The sequence below is a fragment of the Maylandia zebra genome, linkage group LG20, assembly GCF_041146795.1.
Source record: "Maylandia zebra isolate NMK-2024a linkage group LG20, Mzebra_GT3a, whole genome shotgun sequence".
Classification (NCBI taxonomy): Eukaryota; Metazoa; Chordata; class Actinopteri; order Cichliformes; family Cichlidae; genus Maylandia; species Maylandia zebra.
Window position 1 is genome coordinate 3766147 of NC_135186.1, and position 14472 is coordinate 3780618.

The following is a 14472-nucleotide window of genomic DNA, read 5'->3' on the forward strand; positions in this document are numbered from 1 at the left end:
CCCAAAAGCTACTTACAGTAGAATGTGAGTTTGCAGATACATGCCCATAAAGTTTTACAGGCTTTTATCGTTTTCCTGGCCCTCGTATGGTTTTAGGTGCAAATTTAACGACACAGCAACACCTGATCTTGTTACAGGTAACTGATCTGCTATCGAAGGTGTCAGAGTCTGGGCTGAAACAGGATTCCTTATTGGCCATGGCGAAGAACAACCTTCACAACAAACGCACATCACACCTGAAACTGGAGAGGTGAGAACTCGACCCGTGAGGGATGAGCTCATTGTTTCACACCTGACTTACAAGAGAAGCACAGGTCTCATGGCTCCTTTACAGCTGCCTCTTTAGTTTGAGTTCTGGTATTGAGGTGATGAAATATTTGAGCTATTACTTACGAATAGTTATAATAAAACCGATGAACTGAACCTCATCAGACTTCTATTTAAACTGGTAATTTATGGTCACAAGAACTTTTGTTCCTTGTCCTTGTCTGTTTCCATTGTATTAACAGATCCACCAGGTGATGCATCAATATTAAAAGAAAAACAACTTCCCAACATCTGACCAAGTCAGGCTGTCTCTTGAGGAGGTAGGTGTGCCATTGTCAAAGTCTACCATCAAGAGCACAAACCACTGGTTACACTCAAGAACAATAAAGCCACATTAGACTTGGCAGTAAGGATCCAAGTAAACATCTATAACGACTCAAAGCATACTGAAAAACCAAGCCAAGAGCTTCGCAAGGCAAAGAAATGTGATATTCTTCAGCCAAATCAGTCACTGGATCACAACCCACAAAGAATGCTTTTCAGTTTCTGAAGACGAAACTGAACGCAGAGAGACCCACAAACAAGCAGCAGCTGAAGGTCAGTAAAGGTCTGGCAGAGCACCTCAAGGGAGGATTTAGTGACATCCGTGTCAGTCACTGACTGCAAAGGGTTTTCATCCAAGAATTAAAAAACAAAAATGTTTGTCCATTTCATTTTTTCAGCTACGAAAAATGTTGGAATATGTTTATGAACGGCTGTAATACTTTTAATAAGCCCCTTGAATTAAAGATCAAAGTCTGCACTTCTGTCACATCTGGACTGTTTAAAATCAGCTTTAAATGTCTGCGGTATTATTTTTTTTTAGCTGATCCTAGAGTTTAGTGAGTTTAGTGTTAGTTTTTCACTGCAAACTATAAAAAGGCAAAAGCTAAAAATTATCTTTGGTTACTGTCTAATGAATCATCGCATATGAACAATTACCCATGCGTAGCAATATTCTTGCTTGTAACAACCCTCCCCCCAACAAACAAACAAACAAACAAACAAACAAACAAACAAACAAACAAACAAACAAACAAACAAACAAACAAACAAACATCTTAAAGATGAAGGTGAAACCAGTTTTATGATTACTCACACTGCTCATACTTTTTAATGTAATTCGTAATCTGTCTGTTTATAGGTGTCAAATAAACGTAGTTGAGAAAAGCTAATTTATACTAATAATCTGCCAACTGCAGTTGAGTAAAGGGAACAACAACTTTACAACCAACCCTCTTCGCTTTGTCCCTCACCTGAGGCCAGCTGCATCCATGCACAGATCTTGTAGACGTTTCCAGCGTTGCAGAAGAAGAACAAACTGAAGCCGACCATGGTGCCCACAATCAGCAGCATGGAGGTCCCAACGAAGAACATGGCAGTCCTGAAGGCCGGTGAGGGGATGGAAGCGAAGTCCAGCATGCTGCCCTTGCAGGTGAGCTCCGAGGTCAGCGCGTTGCCGATGCAGTAGTGAAAGAGGCCGAAGTAGCCGGCCTGCGGGGTGTTGACGCTGTCTCCGATCCAGTAGGGCTGGATGAAGACCACCATGGTGATGATGACGAAGCAGATGGTAAACACAGCCCACATGACGCCGATGGCTCGCGAGTTCCTCACATAGTTGGTGTGGTAGATTTTGGCAGCTTCCTGCGCTGGAAGGAGGTCCATGTCCGCAAAAAGTTTGTGTCGGCCTTTTGAAAGAAAGCAGGTCTGTTAGAGGTTTGTTTGTAGAGCTGGAAGGATAAACGCACACAGACACACACGGCTCGTTCTGCGGACTGGCTGAGTATTCAGCACCCTGGAGAGCACCACAGCCTAATTAATGACGTTTCTCTGATGTCACAGATTGACAGCTACCTGATAAGGCTTGGCGTGAAGATGCAGTGTTACCCGCAAGTAACTAAAACTAATTTACTGTAAATTAACACAGCGCATTTGTGTGTTACAGCTAATTAATTCATTTCATGCAGGCAAGAACAGGCGAGGTTAAAATAAACAACAGTTATTATTACACAGCCAGGAAACTCATCCATTTGATTCCGCTTTAATGTGAAAGAAAGTTCTTCGTGGTGTTTAATATTACAAACTTTTGACTAAAAAGCTTAAAAACACAACTATTTATCCTGAACACTGCTTCAAATATTAGTATCAAGGCAATCGATTTGTCACACTATACGTTTTTATTTACATAAAGCCTACACAAGCCTGATTTTAACACTGTAATCCTTTTCTATCATTCTGTTTTCTGAAAGTAAACAGCTACTTGTGTTGCCCAAAGTGCAACCACAGGTAAATATAAACAGTAAACACTCTTTTTTTTTAACTGTTACATTTTTACGGTTTTAATTTTCTACCAACTCCCCATTTCCCCAGTTTCCTTAAATGTCATAATCTGATATTTAACGAGTTTTAGAAACTCATGAATACGGAGCCAGAACGAATAAGGTTTGCTGAAATTCGCGGCTGATGCGCAGGAAGCTTCAAATAAAGGTTTGCTGATATCAAATTCAATATTGTTCCAGCTGAGTCTTCTTATTGGAGTTCTGCTTATCTGGAAGCTAGTGCCAGCGACAGGAACACAATAAGTATCTTATTTTGATGAATTATAATAAAGGGAGGGGGCAGCTTGGCTGGGTTATGGCTTTCGATTGTCGCTGAGGATGTTGAGAGTTCAGCTGCAGTAAAGTCAGAGTCAGAAAAGACACAGATGTGGAAACACAAGCGGATGGGCTTCAAATTTCATAGCCCACTAATTTTAGCAAAAAAACAAACAAACAAAAAAACCCGGCTTCTCTGTGAGGCTCGATGCCAAAGCGGAGATCTAATTAACGCTGACGAGTCCAGCTTTTTCTGGATAATGGTCTCTGTCACTTGGTACTTTTCCTTTTTAAAAGAAATGTCCCCTCTGTGGGCTGAAAATCCAGCTGCAGAAATATAGCATACAAGTGAACCTCATTTGCAGGCTCCCTTGCTCTTAAAAAAATCTATCACTTCAAACTAGTGGCCACATTCAGTGTGAGATAACAACTACGGCTCCAGGCTGACAGCAGCAGCCGGACAGAGCGTGCCACCATCTGTGCTCTTCACCCACTAGTCAGTGTCGGTAACAAGGTGCTTGAGGGCCTCCTCCGTGACACTGTGCCATGTGTAGTGAAACAGCATTCAGGGATGAGTGGTTGTCCTGCGTTCCCGGGGGATCCCTGATGGCTCCCTGCAGCTCGGGAGGGTAGTGGAGAGGAAAACACCAGCTCTGCCTGAGAGACAGTCACAAAGATGGATGATATGGAAAGTAGACATCACAGTTTAGATAAAAAAGACCAATCAAAACCAGTCTCAGGAATCTCTGAGCGCTGCTCTAATGAGGTGTAATCTCTTGATATACATGTCAAGATTTCAGGAAGCTGTCTGTATTTTCAGTGTCTCATTGAAGAAGATATGTGCACAGAAAAAAAAAGATAGATTGTTCCAAACATGTTGCACACACATTTATGTCACACTTAAATTTTATTTATCCATCAGGGGCCAAGGCCAGGCAGCTGGTCACGAAACGAAGCAAGTACACACATAAAAAAGCAATCCAGTAATAAAACTTTGCCCATATCTTTTACAGCTCTAATAAAACCAAACTTTCCTCTGACAACATGTCAAAATATCTGAAGAAAAAGAAAGCTCATTCAGCACTTTGCATTCACTTCTTCATTTATAAAAATTCAAATAATGAAAACTCTTAGGGATATGAGGTGGATAACAAATACTTTCTGAAGCCCTATAACCACAAGATATAACCATTAGCAGTAGGAAGACTGTGTTTGACTGTCTCACCATTTCCTCACCTCGCTACAAACTCAAGAATACCCATCTGCAGTTTTAGAGCTGTCACCTGCTCCTGACCATGAATTAAAGCAACACTTCACTGCCTGTTGGCTGAGGAGAATGAAGCATTGTTTGCCCAGGCTTTTCAGTCCTCTAAGTGTCTGTCACCCTTAAAGTTTTGAGCTCTTTTCATTCTCAGGGGCATGAAAAGACAAAGCAGAGGATCTTTGTCTTGGTTAAAGAATTTATCTTTGTGAGTGAAAGTGATTTGGCAAATGTCTGGCACGTCTGAAGATGATGACACAAGATGTAAAAAAAAAAAAGAAAAAAAAGGGAAAAGAAATTAAAATAAAGAAGACCCAAAATAAACTAATCAGAAGACACCATGGAAACAAATTAGGATTTGAATCTTATCTGCAGCTGCACTTCTGATTGTGAAATTAAATGCCAGTGAATTATAGCACTGGAATACACTGCTCAAATAAAATGAAGGGAAACACTCGATCATCACGGTGTAAAACAAAATCAAGTAATCTTCAGCGATATCGATCTGTCTGGTTGGGATGCATGACTGGACAGAGTGTAAATCGCATTTGCTTGTTTAACTGCAAATTAAAGTGACAACAGGTGCACTGGAGAGGCAACAACAAGACAACTCCCGAAAAGGTGTTGCAGGTTGCAGCCACAGACCGTTGCTCTCTCCTTATCCCTCCTGACTGACTTGTCTCTAGTTTGGCTGCTTATTAGTCTCCTTGTCAACACTGGTAGTATGAGATGGTACCTGCAGCCCATTTAGGTTTTACAGACCGTCACAACAAGGTTTGTTATGTCTCCCAGAACAGTCTCGAGAATGTGGAGGAGATACTAGGAGTCAGGTTGTTACCTGAGTGAGAGCTGGGCCACAAAACCTGGGCAACAGAAGGGCATCAACCCTGCAGCAGGACTGGTATCTGCTCCTTTCTGAGTGGAACAGGAGGAGGAGGAGGACTGGCTGAGCCCTACAAAATGACTGTGGCATTAGGTCCTGATGTCCTTCTGTAGGACCTGTGCTCACAGCTCAGTGCCGTGCAGCTTTATTGGCATTCACAAGCGAATACCTAAACTGGCAGGTCCGTTACTAGCACCCAGTCTCTCCACAGATTAGAACAAGTTCATAGTGAGCACATGTGCGAGATATGTAAGAGTCTGGAAATGCCATTGTGAATGTTATGCTGCCTGCAACATTATCCAGCATGATGAGTTTGACAGTGGGTCAGTGATGGTCTGAGAGCCAGTGTCCTTATGCTGGTGCAGTGTGCGATGGGTTCCTTCTGTTGCAAAATAAAGCCTGGCCTCATGTGGCCAGAGTATGTAGTCAGTTCCTGGATGATGAAGACACTGATGCCACTAACGCACCCTTACGTTCCCCACCCTTGAATCCAAGTGATATCCTCTTGAATGTTATGCATTGGTGGATTTAAGGCTGCCAAATAATGCTATAGACAGCCCAGCTCAATAATCCATCCAGGTATGGAAGGAGTTGCGTTGAAAAATGTTGAGTCAAAATGGAGTTAACAACTTTGTTTTGTCATTAAAATTATAACGTTTTTCCATTTTTTAATTAAATTTTTACTTGGCACACATACATATATGTTATAGTCTGACATTAATTTATTATGTTAAGAGATTTTTCTCCTCAGATCAAAGCAGAAGCCTTTTATTTTGGAGCATAGTAATAGAGTAATATATTGTGTTAAATTGGTGATGAAATCTGAAAAAATGCTTAAAAAAGCTCATTTATTCCTATGCTGATCCACACACTCTTAGAGTTCATTTAAATAGAGTTTCTGTGTACCTCATACAACAGATTATGCTGCAAATCATCACTTGCGAAGACATTTTGATATACTGCATCATGTAAATTTAAAAATGGAAACATTTCATTTCCAAAACCCAGGCCAGTTCGTCCAAGGATCCCTCAAAACAAAACTGCGGCGTGACTTTAGATTAGGGAAAAACAATACAACTTTTTCCAAAGCTCCTGGAAGCTCATTATTATAAAGAGGAAGCACTTTTCAATCTCCATGACTCTTCCTGAAGCCGTCTGTCAGGTTAAAGTGAGTAACTGACTCCTTGATAGTGAAGTGATAAGGAGGAGACCCTGGTGGAGAGAATTAGGATTTTTATCATTGAATTACTTATTACCAGCACTTATGACACTAACATTTGAAAAAGTAATATAATGAAACTTTTTTTCATTCATCTACACTAAATAACCAATTACAGAAAATAAGCAATTTCAAGGCTGATTGTTTAGTGTTGATTATTTTGTTATTGGAAAGCGTTATTGTTTTTCTGTTATGTTCTGTTACCCTCATGACACCGTTTTTAGGTGCAGGCAGCCACATTTGGCACAAATGTTCTGAAAAAATAAGTTTTCAGCACCAAACAGCCAGCAGACAGCTAGAAACTTTGAAAATATTGGTGTGTTTGTCCTCTACTTAAGAAGATAAGTGGATCATGCAACAATACAGTTTACTATGTCACATAAAACCCAAATATATAGTGTGGTAATTAACAAAAGGACAATAATGGGAAATCATTTCATAAGTCATTAGTGTTAGGAGTTTTGTTTTTTAATTTGGTTGCCTCTTCAACAGCTTATAAATGCCAGGAATCCAAACACAGGGGTATCAAACATAAGGCCTGCGGACCAGAATCCACCCGAAACACACTCCAACTAGATGGTTTTGGTAAATGTGAAGGAATGCATAGACTTTCAACTTTAAATTGTATTAAAATTAGTTTTACAGCTTTTCCTGTTGAAGAACCCCCCCTCCCCCAACCATTCATACCACACCAAAGTAACTAAGTAATAGATAAACGAATAAATGACAGAAAAGTTCCTGTTTTCCACTATTTACACAATAAAGCAGTGAAACAAGTAAAGCTTTATAACTACAGGGAAGTTTTTCATCTTTATGATGCCGTTTCACTGGTCCCGCCCACGTGAGATCAAAGTGAGCTGAATGTCTCCCGTGGTGTAAAATGAGTTTGACGTCCTTGCTCTAAACATATGTGCAACCCACAAACAACTAAATACTTACTTACAGATTTTTAAAAAAACATACTGTGACATATTGTGTATACAGTCAGCATTTGGCTCATTTTTGCAGACAACTGAGTTGCTGCCCTTGTTAAACGATGCCAGAGATTTTCCAGAGGGCTCAGAAAAACACTGCAGGTTGTCATTGCTGTAGGAATTAATGTGTATGAATGGCTTCAGTCACAAGCCATTAAACCTCCTCCGGTCCTTTGTAAATGGGCAAGTTCTACTATCTTGGTTCATCATATTTCTCCCTTTAATCCAATATAAGGTGTGTGAGCTGTTGTAAAATGGCCTGTGGCACTTCTAATAACCTCGGCAGCTTTATTACGTTTATGGCCAACTTTCATCAAATGAGCGACATGCTTATTCCTTGATGTGATTAAAGTCTGCTGGTGTGACTTAGAGAAGAGTGCGTCATAATGTTTTCTGGAAAACCTGCCAGATATTCTGTCATCATCACACTCTTTCCTTTTTTTCACTATAACACTAATGTTGTATGTGTCATCTTCCGGTTTCTGACTGTAAGAAAAAAGAGACTTTTTCTTCCTGGACTTTGGATTCATGACAAACAACCAGTTTTCACCACACTACACTAGCTTTCTATGCCAGTGCCAATTAAATATGAAGATGATTTCATCTGAATATTAAACTCGGGCCCTGTTTTTTTTTTATGACTAGCCCAGAGGAAAGTGCAGCCCATTGATGCTGGTTGGGGGGAGAATAATAAGACGGTCTTCTACTTAGTATTCAGTTTAATAAACCTCTTCAATCAGTATGCTGCGGGGTTGTTATAGAAGACTAGCCAGTCTCTGAGTGCATTTCTAGTTTTCCCTTACTTCCCTCATTTTAATGTCTCTGAGGTTGTGAGTACAGTAATATCCTTCTAAACACCTCCTTCTGTTGTATCAGTCGCCCTGACCCTGCTCTAGCGTGCCTTTGTTTCTTTGCAGACACTGTTTAAAATAACGAGCCGTGTGAGTTCAGTGCAGGTGCTGTAATGGTTGCAGCTCTGCCCACAACAAGAGATGGAACAGTCGCATTTTTTTGTGTTTCGCTCACAGCAACAGCTCGTGTTCAGGAAACAACCCAAATGTTATCCTCTCCTCCCTGACGCCTGACCCCTCCATTAATGTTTTCTTTCCCTCATTACGCCACGGCCGCTCCATGGATGCTCGTTCAGCCGGCTCTGAGGCCAATCTTCTTTTATCCCTTCTCTGTAGAGTCGGCATGACTTGGCAGCAGAAAGCAGGAGCTGATCCAGACCTCAGTTAGACACATCTTGTTATTTCAAACAGAGAAAAGAGCAAATTTTTTTCTCCACACCGCCCAAACAACCCTGCATCACTACCTTTGGGATAACTGAGGCATCGGCTATGGTTACAGCTCTTGGAATGTGTGTCTGGCGTCACAGTAATGCGATTTTTTTTCTATACCCAAACACTACAAACAGACTGCCATTGTGCACAAAGAGAATAAATAAAAGCACAGAAAATGACTGAAAGTGATTATTCTTTGATGAAAACCCCCCCAAAACCTTTAATATCAGTGTCCAAGAGGGGGCAGTATGCCATTAAGTGTACTGACTGAAGTGAGTGAGCTTACTTATTACAGTCTATGCACAGAGGATTGATTAAGAGTGCAATGCTCCCCCCCCCATAAGTCCACCCGAACAAACAGCCAGACAAGGAACAGACTGTCCTCACTGTTCACACATTTGCATTTACATACAGGGCTTTTACACAAAAGAGAACAGCTCGATATAGATCATACCTTCCTCCCAGAGGAGGCTATTCCTGTGCCATCTTTTGATCTTGAACCCAAGAGTATTTTAAACAAATCCTTCGTGGTGTGTTGTTTTTTGAAGGGAACTGGCAAATTAATACATCAAAAAGTTGATGTATTAATTTACAAAATCTTCAGTCACACTGGTTTTCATTTGATATGAAAACTTCACCAGGAAATCCACAGCTGCATTTTTCACTCTTTGACTTGTCAGTGTGTTTATTCCTGCAGATGCCCTTCTTTGTCTCCGAGCCCAATGTGTGTGTATATGTGCACATGATATCAAGTCTGTGATGGGGTTATCATTCAGTCCTCCTGACAGGTTAAATCCCCGTGAAAACACTGTTATTGGCGCCGCGACACCGGCTTCTCCTGCGAGCACACACACTCTGCATGAGATATCAGGTAGGGGTGCAGTTATGCAAGGACATGCGTGACAAGAAGGCACATTTATCTCAGGGGGCGAATCTCATTGATATTCTTTCTTTTCAAATCTCCTCTGCTTGACTCGGCAGTGTGCAAAGAACCAAACCTCTGAACTTTGATTGTGTATGTGTGTGTATAATATCAGAGGCTCTCAAAAGATTAAAGAAAACACACCTATATTTCAGTCATGATGTGGAGATGTGGAGTGCCCTTTTTGAAATGTCACCATCAATATGTCTGTCAAGTGGCCCAAACAGAGGAGAGGCGACGTATGTTGTCCGTGTTTTCCTGCAGGTGCTTTTTTGTGTGTGTCTTTTACAGATGTGTTCACTTTTAGACACGAGTGCCTGTTTCAGTCAGTGTGTGTGTGACTGAGGCTTCAGTCGTTATGCAACCTTGTAGAAGAAGTAATAAGAAGCAGAACCCCGCCCCGACATTAACATTTTGGCGAGGCGGTGCTGCAAAAGCTGTGGGGAAATTCTTGCTGTTAATTGGACTGTGAAGGATTTTACTGCAGATTCAGCCCACTCCCCGTGTCACTCTTCTTCTCTGCAAGTTCACCCCATGGCAAAAAAAAGCATGCTCGCTTACAGGATGTTTACTGTTTCTGTTTCTCTCTGACTGTGCTCTCTCTTCATTGAAATATTCACAGAATACAGTTTTTGCTGTCACAGTGCTGTTGTAAGGAGAAAGCAGCAAGCAGCTCCAGATATGTTTCTGTGATTTATGGGAATAATTTGACTTTCTTTTTCCTGCTCTGTAGCCTGTGATAAATGTAACACGCAGGGGATTAGTTTATCTAAGCACAGAGATTAGAACAGCTACACCGGCTCCGTCCAACAATTGCAAAATCTTCCTTCCAAGCTCACTAATTACTGCATTTAATCTTGTTTGTTTCATCATCTACTCTTTATTGATTTGTGTGGGTGAGAATGGTTTTGGGCCACTTTGTCATTTCTCCTGTGTGCATGTGCATGCATGTGCTAAACTTGACTTTTTTGGAATAGACAGACATGAAAGTTAAGAATAATCTTCTCATCCAATTCTTGTCAACCAGTGTATTTTCAACAGCTCTAATTAAATATAAGTGATATACAATGTAAACAAAAACACAACATAAATGTTCTGCAAATCACTCGAACTCTATATTTAATTGAAAACAGTATAAAGACAGCATTACCATGTTTACATGGAAGCATTTTTCTTTAGAAGTCCTTTAGACCTTTAGTAAGGCTGTTTGATGCTTAAAATAAGAAAAGAAAGAAAGAACACCTGGTGGAACATCTCAGAGGTAATTAAGTGAGATGGCAAACAGGTCAGTAGGCCAAACATGATTGGGTGATTATACCAGATTATACAAGAAAAGCTGAGTCTTTTAGAAGTAATGACGAGGAAGGCTTCACCCCTCTCTGATTTGCCGAAAGACTGTTTCAACAAATAGTTCTGCTATTTAAAGGTTACATTTTGCAACACAAAACTGCGAAGCAAATAAGGACTTTCATCACCCAGAGTAGATAATAACAAAAAAAGATTCAGAGAACCTGGATAAATTTCTGCACACAAGGAACAAGACTGAAAACCAATAATGCGCCACCAATACAGCACTGCATTAATAAAAAACACTAATGTGCAGTTCAAATGTGGTAATGCAATTTATAATTTATATATTCTGTATTCAGTTATGAAGGCTCTAATTGTTGGTTGCGAGCTGCCGCTTAGATGCTTGTATCTGCCCGGGGCTGTTGATGGGTCTGTATGCAATGATGGGCGTAGCTGCGGGAAGTTTATTGTTTTTTTTTGTTGATGAGTGAGTATAGGGGTGGGATTTAATAAGTTTTCTTCGTCCCACTCCTTTTTCAGGCAAGTTTTGTTTTTTGTTTTGTGTATTTTATGTTCAATATAGGTATTTGTTGTGCCTGAAAATGAATAAATAAATGAAAATGAAATGAAATGAAATGGCTACACAGCATCATGAAGCTTTTTCTTATTGATTGCTTTGCAAAGAAAACAACCCCTCGCTGTGCAAAACTCTTAAGTCCCCCCCCTCCATATCTTTATTTTTTGCTAGGAAAATGGGAAATATGTACAACGATTTATTGAAATGTCCAAACATACATGGAAACTCAGTATATAAGACAAAAACAGGGTTTGCACAATTCTAGCAATTCTAAGGAGGTAGAGCAGGTCACCTACTAATTGGAAGGTTGGTGGTTCGATCCCCATTTGCTCCTGTCTGTATGCCAGAGGTGTCGAACTCCAGGCAGGTTTTAGATCTCACCCTGGGTCAGCACACCTGAATCAAATGATTAGTTCATTACCAGGCCTCTGGAGAACTTCAAGACATGTTGAGGAGGTAATTTAGCCATTTTAATTAGCTGTGTTGGCTCAAGGATAGAGCTAAAACCTGCAGGATACCAGCACTCGAGGCCTGGATCTGCCTACCCCTGGTTTACCATATGGCGTTTAACAAGCTTGAAAGTTAATATTTGGTATGACCACCTTTATTCTTCAACACAGCCTGAGCTCTCTTAAGTAAGCGTTCTCATAATTTCTTTAAGTAGCCTTCAGGTTCACTGAAGGACATTTAAAGCTCTTCTTCAGACGCCTTTTGTTCTGTTTTCTCTTAAGCTGATATCGCACTGCTTAAGTACAGTTGAGGTCCTGTGTCAGATCTTTGTTGGATCTTAAGGACATGACTGTCAGACACTGTTCACCTGCTGTAGATATACACATATTGTTTTGTCCTCCACTTGTCTGTCTTCCTCAATTACTTAAGGACACACTGCACACCATGCTGATATATGCCAAATTTGCAGCAAAGAGCTCTTTAAGAATCACCTTGTTGGTGCAATGATACAGTTTCATGCCTGCCAAACAGTGCTATCTTTGACAAGTTTCATTACAAAGTTCATAAAGACGCAATTTAAAATTGGTTCTTTGCTAAGTTGTGTGCTATGTGTAAACAAAACACTGGTTTTGTCTCTAAAACGCCTGGAGAACTATTGCTCAGGACTAAAGGTTACAAGAAAGTCTGGCTCCTTGGGAAGTATAAAGAAATGAGGGGTAAATCGAGACTTTTGCACAGCACTGTACAGAAACAAAAACCCAGCAGTCCATTTGAAGCAAACGAGACAAAATCAAACCACCTTCTCCGTGTAGTACAACACTGCTCCACAGTGGGTTCAGAATCGGCTGAAACAAAATACAAACAAAGGAGGCTCTGAACTGCTGATCCGAAGAAAAAGCTTCACTTTCAAAAACACAGCTGGTCTCAATTTCCACCAGTTTACAGAGCATTGTTAAAAGAAGCGTTGGTGCAGCACAGGGATAAACAGCCCTTTCCCAACGTTGTTGGAACGTGTTGCTGGCATCAGATTCAAAGTGACCCCTTCTGAAGTGGTTTTCTTTTTCTTTTTTTTTTTAACTAACACCACCAACAACACGATTTCCTTTTTTTTAATTATAGTATTTATATGAGATGTATTGTCATTGTATTCTATTTTGGATATGTTAATGTATAAAACATACTATCATGCTACTACAACATTAGATTTTGCTGAAGCTTGATATGATGCAACACTTTATGTTCCACACCTTTTTTTTGCCCCTTAGCAGCATGCTTCAATATGAAATGACTATGGAAAGCATATTGATAGACTTAGTTCACATTCAAGAGTTCCACTGTGAACGCACACATACCAAAACCCTGCTGGCATTAACGTTCAGTGTGAGATGAGTGTATAGCATCTGTGCCTTGCTAGCTCATCTTCACACATTTGCAATACGGTTCCTCAGACGGATGTTATCCAAACAAACATTATTTGCATCGAATGCTGATGAAACAGTGACTGATGATGATGCCAGCTCATGTAAACGGCGATGACAGGATGTTGCTTCAAAAGGAAGTTTCTGCATATGCAAAGACATTTCTCATTCTCGCAACGTGTTCGCTTCACACACAGCATATTTGTGCATCTGCTAGAAGTTCCTTTCTCCCTCTCCCCCCTGCCCCCCTCGTCCTGTCTGGCATTGTAGTAATCAGAATTGTTGTCTGAAGGCTAAAAACTGACAGAGTTACTTTCACAAGTAGAGCATTACTGCCTTCGCTATAATGGTCCACTTGATTGTCATATTTGATTAAAACTTTATTAGGATTTTTTATTTTGGAGCAGGGTGCCGCCGGTGCATCGAGCCACCTGGGGGGCTCTTCAACTGGTGGGGAAGATTGTCACATCTCGCAGGAGCTTTCCTCTCCTCAGGGGCTCTCTCTGCAGGAGGGGGAGACACAGGAGAGGTGGAGGAAGATCTCAGCCTGGGTGTTTATTGTCTTATGTAGTCTTGAAGATGAGTGGATGGTGGGGTGGGTGCAGTTTTCTCTGTGGTGGGGTTGGGTGGACTGTCCCGGGCTCTGTGGGGCCGGGAGGCGCTGCTGCGCTGGGCCCCGGTCTGGATGGGCCTGGGCCCCCTTTCCCTGGCGGGTCGCGGAGTATGGGGGTGCCTACTGGGGTCAGCGGGGGAGCTGGCCCCAGGGAGGGGTCACTTGCCCCTCCCTTCCTTCCCTCCCCATCTCCAGCTGCCTCCCTCTTCCCGCTCCACCACAACCACCCACACATGCAGGGCCTTGGAGTAGGGGTATGTCACCAGGGTGCAGAGGAGGCTACCCCCCCCTCTGTCCCCTTCTGGCTGCCTCTGCCTCAATTTTATCCCACAACTTAGACATTCACATTACTCACACTCTCATTACACATACATGTAGGATCTTGGGGGTGGGCACGATACACGGAGTCCAAAGTACCATCAGGGTGTACACCCCACCCCTGGCATCGTTGCCCACCTCTCAATTTTAAATACACGTAGACATTGAGGGCTAGCAGGAGGGACCATGCGCTTACCTGCTGCTCTCTGGCAGGTAGCTCCAAGCCCTCCTGGGTTTTAAATGCACCTTAGAACACACATGCATTAACACTACAATGAGCGGGTGGAGGGAGGTTTGGAGTCTTCTCTCACCCCCATTCTCTGCGACCTGCTGGAGCGGGGGGGCTAGGAGGAGGAGTTGGCCG

The 14472-nt window shown here is 41.7% G+C and overlaps 1 protein-coding gene across 2 annotated transcripts in view; it reads right to left on the reverse strand.

Annotated features, from left to right (window-relative positions):
- The window catches only part of lhfpl5b (LHFPL tetraspan subfamily member 5b), a 32934-nt gene that overhangs the window by 2131 nt on the left and 16331 nt on the right, over positions 1 to 14472 (reverse strand). The window contains exons 2-3 of one of the 2 annotated variants that reach the window (XM_076878811.1): positions 3395 to 3557; positions 1563 to 1994 (exon numbers count right to left, since the gene is read on the reverse strand). In XM_076878811.1, the coding sequence (XP_076734926.1) occupies positions 1563 to 1971 (409 nt within the window). In that variant the 5' untranslated portion in view covers positions 1972 to 1994; positions 3395 to 3557. The remainder of the gene's footprint in view (positions 1 to 1562; positions 1995 to 3394; positions 3558 to 14472) is intronic. The other variant, XM_076878810.1, reaches the window with a different exon arrangement.